General features: G+C 47.8%; 1 protein-coding gene across 1 annotated transcript; it reads left to right on the forward strand.

Annotated features, from left to right (window-relative positions):
- The first annotated feature begins 4071 nt into the window (after positions 1 to 4071).
- Positions 4072 to 7184, forward strand: LOC146197890 (uncharacterized). Its single transcript, XM_084591822.1, has one exon. It carries the CDS (start codon positions 4072 to 4074, stop codon positions 6862 to 6864), a length of 2793 nt encoding a protein of 930 aa, XP_084447948.1. The 3' UTR covers positions 6865 to 7184.
- Positions 7185 to 7466: the final 282 nt, after the last annotated feature.

A 7466-nucleotide genomic window follows, 5' to 3' on the forward strand; every position in this document is an offset into this window, starting at 1 on the left:
TTGTTGTGCAGTAGCTCGCGGCGCAAGCAGCCACACTTCATTTCTTTTTCACTGGGCGCCCGTGCACTCGCACTCGCGATCCCCGTAATCAGAACCACACGATCACCATCACCACAGAGACCAAGTGTTGCCATATTTTTTGAGTAATAAGACTTGCTAGAAGTACTGAAATGTCTTCCTAACCAATCAAACGCGCCTTGAGTTGTAATGTGTTCTTGCATTTTGCCCTTTTCTTCGCATAGTCAACTTATTTTGGCCAATGTTTATGTTTTAATATCGCTTTTGCTAGGGCCAGATCACTGGCTTACAGTATGCTTACAAAATATATGATTTAAAAGCAAGCCTAGTCCTTCGCGGCAGTTGTCGTATGCTGACATACACCGTGCTATGGGGCATGAACAACTAGTGCCGAGGAGAGACAGTGCGGCAATTTAATCTACGTACACCATCTTATAAACATAAACTACGCCGCACTAGTGCTTTAAGAAGTTACACTAGGTTCAGCTATGTTAAATATCGACAATATTTATTTACCCCTATGAGCGACGTCAGGGTGAAGTTCTCGTAGTGTTCACAGGGCGTCTAAGCCGCAGATGTACTGTATTGGTCATAAGAATCGGTGCCATGACTATTTATTTTAAAGCATTATGGCTGTCGCAGAAGCCCTATTAGCCATTTCCAAATTTTCTGGCTGGCAGCCTTCCGCACAATAACGTATAACCCTCTGTCCGAAGACACCAGATGAGGTTCCAGTAGCTCCCACTTCTACCCATGTTTCTACATCTTTACTGGATGCTCATTGTCGCTTTCTGTTTCGTTCTATTTGTCTGGCGCACTTCTTTGAGCCTACATGACGTAGACAATGACAAAATTCTTTACGTTGAGGTGACTATTAAAATGTAATGCTTCCTATAGTCAAATTCATGAGTGCGAAGCTATCCGAAATGCTGAATATTTTTCGCTTCGAATTAGTTATTCGTGCTGTCCCTCCGACATTCTTCCTCAAACTAAACCCAGGTACATAATGAGGACATCCTTCTTTTCAGTTTTGTAATGATGGAAGAAAAAGAACATCACCTTAGCCAATAAGAAAGCGGAGCGACCTCACAGCTACAGCCAATGAGAGAGTGGCACGTACACAGTTGCGGCCATCACGGCCGTCACTGGGCGATGCTGTACAAGCGCGTGTTACTCTGGATAGAGTAACCACGTGTCGCTTGTACAACCTCATATTCGAGCTCTCTCCCCTATTGTCAGTCGCTTCTCGGCCTTCATGAACCGCACACGAGTACACGTGGCGCTCCCTCGACCTGGGCTCCGAGCCACTCATCGGGCCACTAAGTGTGATAAGAATCACTGAAAATGGTGTGAAGAGAGCTCAGGATGCAGCTGCGCCGCACTTTATATTGGCATCGCTATGGATAAAATCGGGCCGCGTTTTACTGCGGCTCAGGCTCACCAGGCTCGACGTACTGAACAGCGACGTACAGGCTGCGAAGATAACGTGAACGCGAGACCCCTCAGCAGAACAGTGTTCTAGACATGGCGTTTTAAGAGCACCTGACGACTGCTACACAGATCACAAAAACGTGTTCGTTTATATGCATGAAAATGTCAGAAATAAAAAAGGGGTCCCTTTAGATATCTCCTAAGAGGTAAGCGGAAAAAGCATAGTAATAGTAGAAATGGCGGTAGTAGTAGCAGTAGTCGTCATTTATAATCAATTGCTGTTGTTACAAGTCGTCGTTAGACATATTAGTCATTACAAGTCATTAGCAGTCATTACTAGTCATTATACTCATTACTACTCATTACTAAACAGTTATAGTCGTTTTTAATTACTTGTATCGTTACAAGGAGTCTAGTCATATTGATCATTACAAGTCATTAGCAGTCATTTCACTCATTGCATCTCATTATTAAACATTTTAGCCATTTCTAATGAATTGCAGTCGTTACAAGTTGTTAGACATATTGGTCATTAAAAGTCATTAGTACTCATTCTAGTCATCAGTAATCATTACTAATCATTTTTAGTCATTTCTAGTCAATTGTAGTTACAAGTCGCCCTTAGACATATTCGTCATTACAAGTAATCATTAGTCGTTTTAGTGGTTACTACTCATTACTTAGCATTTTCAGTCATTTCCAATCAATTGTAGTGGTTAAAAGCCGCGTTAGACATATTGTTCCTTATAAGTCATTAGTAGTAATCGCAAGTAATTAGAAGATCATTTTAATCATTACTAAGCCTTTTTAGTCATTTCTAATCAATTGTCGTTAAAAGTCATTAGTACCCTAATGAAAAAACTGTGCGTGAGCTGTACAAGAAAGAGGAGAATGAATGAGAATGTATAACAATATGTGAGTTCTTGTAAGATTACACGTGAATTATGAGAGCACGTAGAGCCACCGTGCAGGAATGCTTGAGACTGTAGAGTTTGAATGTGCACATGAGAAAGCTCACAGAAGCACGCAGAGCCACTGTGCAAGATTGCATGAGAATGTGTAAGCCTTTGTGAGGCTGGTCACGAATTTGTGGCAGACTGACAGATTTATTGCTATAAAATTTGCAAATCGAACATGTAGCGCACTATTACTGATAAAGACTGGAAAGACATCCCTGGTATTGAGCAGCGTATAGTCATTATAACCTCTGCCAATCTCTACTAAAACCTCTATTGGTCATAACTATCCCTATCAATCATTCTTCCTTCTTTAATCTGTCATCATACGGCGGACATTTCCTGCTAACGCGTTCAGCGGTCAATGCCGGGGGTCATGTGCGGCGGTTTTATTCTGTCGACGCACCATAAGTCTAGAAAGGCTTTTGTCTTAATAAACAATCATGAACCATCTACAGAGAGTCTAATCATTTGCATGAGACCGAAGCATAACAAAATGTAAAAATTCTTATGAAAGTATAGGAAGTAAGCAGTGCTAAGCACGCATTTAGCTATGCAAATCGGCTGCAATGTTTTCATTCCGCATTACGAGGTTCTCTAAATGCTATCGCCGTTTTGTAAAGTCGGTGGCCCGCATAAAGGTACCCCATTGTTCAGCGCTTCTAAGTGCTTTCAAGCAAAGCGTTACATGACCACTAGTGGCGTGCATGACTCGCAAGCGTTCACTCCTGCTCTCTTTACTTGCGCTAGCTTATGTATGCGGAAGGCCACGCTGGACGTCATGAAAGACTTTCGTATCCGTCAAAAGCTGCACAGATGCCCATATATGGCGAAAGGTCGTCGTATTATTCTGCTAAGAATCACCACGTTTTTAAAAGTACGCAGAGAGAGCAAGAAAAGGCTCCATGGGTTTCTCATCGCACGGTCCAAGCACCCTCTGCAATGCAGTCTCCACTCGTATTCGAAAGACTTTACACCTCGGCCGCATAGGAAACCAACGGAGCCGGCCGAAATAACGGAGTGTCGCGTCACAAAGGCCACGCCTCTGAGTGCGGGTCGCCTCCGCTTGCGACGCACGGCTGTATACGGCGTTGGTGTCCAGATATCCGCTGACGGCACGCCACTGCCGTGGTCGCCGTCACGGTGCAGTCTCAAACGATTGTGTACACGTGCGGTCGCATGGGTGCGTAAGTGTGTGTTTGTGTGTGTGTGTGTGTGTGTGTGTGTGTATGTACAAGGGAGAGGAGAAAAGGAGGCCGCTAAGCGATTTTTAAATATGCAGTCATCGTTGCGCGTCGCCATTGTCGTCTTTCACGGGCTACGTAGTCCGAGCCGCTTCGCTCGTCTTATTCGGATTACGCACGAACAACCGCCACAGAGGCGACGGCTCCCCGGTCGCGCCCCGCGGAGGGAGGCGAGCTTCTCTTTGTGCTCGCGACCGAGTCATATCTGGAGCGTATAGACCGTGGGTTGCGCTGCGGTCGCCCTTCTCTCGTTCCTCCTCCTCCGTCACTACGCGTCCCTCCCCTTTGACGGTCTGGTTACTTCGAGAGTTGCCCGAAGCATGGCCCAGACTCGCGCGACGGCTTCTGTACGCTAAGCACGCCGACATTGACGTTCTAGCTTCAAGTCCGGGTTGCGCAGTGGGACCATACCTTGGACAGCAATGCTGTTCCATGTGTCGTCCGTGCTGATCATTGTCATTGGACTCTTCCAGATAGCAGCTACTACAAAATCGAGGGGAGTCTTCCTGGAGACGGACAGGTCATACAAATACGATCTGCCAACGTCACTGACGCCTTCGAAGGAAAGCAACTGCAGCGGCAAGTGCGTCCATGTGTTCATGGGCCTGCTTTGTGACTTCGTGGACGAGCAGGCGAATTGCGGCGAGCAGTTTCTTCGTTGCTGTGTTGGCGGTATATTTAGCCAAGGGGCCAACCGCAAGTCCGGCATGATGGATGATGCCCCATTGGACCTGAGTGATCGAGACAGTCAAGACGCTCTGAGAGCGACAACAACGACGTCAACGCCAACGACGTCAACAACAGAATCCCCGGCCGCCGTAGCCCAGCCAGTGGCCGACACACCTCCTTCCTTTCAAGAACCTGAGCCAACGTTTACACCAGCAACCACTGAAAGCAGTGTGCCCTCCACGCCCGAAGATGGACCGACTATGACAGCCATGGAATCACAGCAGTCTCCGCAAATTGAGTCACCTCTTCCACAAAGAGCGGACACCTCCAGCAAACTGCCGCCATGCCCTGGATCTTGCGTAATGTCGTTACTGGGCCTCTTGTGCGGCTCGATCAATCGGAACTTCAGCTGTCCCAGTGGCCGCGTTTGCTGTACTGCGCAGTCAGCTGAAATCAGCGTTGAAGAAGATGCCCAGCCATCAACGACAGTTCAGACAACGAGCAAAAGGCCTACGGCGTTACCGCTTCAAGCTCCAGCCCATCATGTTCCGTGCATAGGACGGTGCATACCAGTGTACTTGAGCAACACGTGTAAAAGTCCTAACGTCGTTCTCATATCGAAAAACGTTTTCTGTCCGACGGGAATGATTTGCTGCAGCAAAGGGACGGCGGTGGAAAATATTTCAAGGGATTCAGGAAAAAATAGCTCGCGTTATACACTGCGTCCTGGGGATCCAAGTAGTGAGTTTGGTGAACCGACGTCTCCTGAGGTGAGCAGCCAAGATGAAGAGTACTCGTGGGAAAACCAGCGTCATCGGCGACCTCCTTACGTTCCCTCTCGCAATCAGATTCCGATACCTCTTCAGCAGACAGTGACCAAGGACTACGGAATGCCATCGATATCTTCGCAAAAGCCGATAGTCGAGCCAACTTTGCAGCAGCCTAACGCTGAAGATGTGAATTATTCATATTACGGAGTCGGGACTGATTATGACAAAAGTGAAGAGATTTCACACGTGACTCGATCTACAAGGCGGCCATCCTTTTATTCCGCTCTGAGGCACCCGTCTCTCCCACAACCGGTCATTCCGACTCCACCGTATTACAGCGAAGATTACGATTCAAAATCAGCCACTCAATTTTACGAGGAGAAAGACAAAGACTACCAGGAGAAACGTCCGCAGAAGGAAACCGTCGTTCTAAATGCATCTTTGCCTACAGGTCGGCCTAGGGTGAAGCCTAATGAATCAAGCCAACATGCTCTACCACTGCGTAATCCACAGCGAGGCAGTGTAGTTGTTGGGGAAGTGTTTCCTGTCAAGAACCCGCATGCACCAGAAGGGTTTGAGCAGCAGAGGAAAGCCTGGCTTCAACGTGTTCGCGAGAAGACACCTTTAAAGCCACTACAGCTCCGTCCTGCGCAAGGAACGCCTAGCAAACAGGTAAAGCCCTACTGGCAAACCTTCAGGCAGCCTCCGCAGCATGATATCGATTTTGGCGTGACATGGGCAGAGTCTGTAAAGACAACCCCTGAAAGGCTATCACCGAACCATTTCACCGAAGCTGCTGCTACGAGCACGGGCTGGATTCCTTTTCATCAGGCCCACCAACCGGTGAATAAACAAAAGGTCGTCGAGAATCACTATGGCAGCAGTTCCGAGTTCAAGCCAGTACGAGGAGCCTTTGTGGGTACAAGAATTGCATCGCGTGACCCCAAGGTCTGTGGTGTCAAGGGAGGCAAGAAGCGCGACCCAGCCACATTCAAGCCGGGAGGCGCTGAAGCGAGACCGGGTGAGTGGTGCTGGCACGCCGCCATCGTAGACCGCAAGAATCAATACCTGTGCAACGGCGCTCTCATAGGCGCACAGTGGGTGCTCACCGCGGCGAGCTGCGTTTTTAACCATACCGACAGCACCGAAAACATTTACGTCCGTCTGGGTTACAACGATATCGTAATCCCATTCAATCCTACCGGAGCCCAGACAAAGACGGTGGCCAAAATTTACGCGCATCACAGCTTTCAAGCAGAAACGCTCGCCAACAACATCGCCCTCCTCAAGCTCAAGGACATTGTGGCCCTCAACGATGCCGTCTGCGTCGTCTGCCTGCCAACAGCTAACGTTAACTTGACCGAGGAAGAATCGTCCGCTTTAACAGACGTGGAAAACTGCGTCGTAACCGGCTACGGTACGAGTGTCTACGAAGACGACCTAAGATACATGCATCCAACCCTTCGAGAGGCACCTCTGATTGCGTTGGAGGAGGATGACACCTGCCGAGCCTGGCAATCCCGAGCGCGGCATCTAAAGCTCGATCTTGAGGTAAGAGGCAGCACGTTCTGCGCCGGCGATGGAGACGTGCAGACTGACTGCGTTGGCGACCCCGCAAGGCTTGTGGTGTGCCCAGGCAAGGACTTCTACTACGAGCTCACTGGGATCTCATCCAAAGGACTCGCCTGTGGAGGCCCAGATGCGCTATCCGTTTTCACCAATGTTTCCTCTTACTCAGGCTGGATCAACCAAATCGCGAACGTTAATCGATTCTAGGAACACTTGTGTATGGAGCATGGGGTGTTGGCAGAACTTTCTCTTAGCCAAACTGTTTCAATGCTTTTGCTGTGGTAAGCTAAAGATATACAAGTGTTATCGACTCGTCCCACACAAAATAAGTGGGGTCCATTCACCGTTTTTGTTTTTGCAGCATACTGATTTACATGTAAAATAGTATTGTATTGCGAGCACTCCTTGGGGTCGCTGAAATTATCATCTCAGCGTACTATCTTCTTGTAAACTATACACAGCAAAAAAAAAGCGGCCATTTTTTTCGCCCTCATATGTTTGTCCTTGTGTAGAATCATACAAAATTATGCCCATTAAAATTTAATTTATTTTGTGTCCGTTCTAACGAAGGCCGCTATTGTACCAACTCCTGCATGCTGCGGAGCGGATAGAAGGGGATGAGGGCGGCGAAGGGGGGTGAGGGGTATTTAAGATTTGTATGAAGCGATTTCTTCACAATTAGCACTGCTTCAGTATACAAACATAAGCTGCGCAGGAGGCACTTATGCTGCAATTTCATTGTCATCTGCCTTTTCACATTGCCTAAATTTACTGCGCTACTCATATATATAACTGCGCAGTTCTTGTCA

The sequence above is a fragment of the Amblyomma maculatum genome, chromosome 2 (assembly GCF_055883805.1).
Source record: "Amblyomma maculatum isolate TAMU_Amacu chromosome 2, ASM5588380v1, whole genome shotgun sequence".
Classification (NCBI taxonomy): Eukaryota; Metazoa; Arthropoda; class Arachnida; order Ixodida; family Ixodidae; genus Amblyomma; species Amblyomma maculatum.

Bases quoted from the DNA above. Each gene is read 5' to 3' on its own strand.
- LOC146197890 (XM_084591822.1), top strand. From the start codon at position 4,072: ATGCTGTTCCATGTGTCGTCCGTGCTGATCATTGTCATTGGACTCTTC.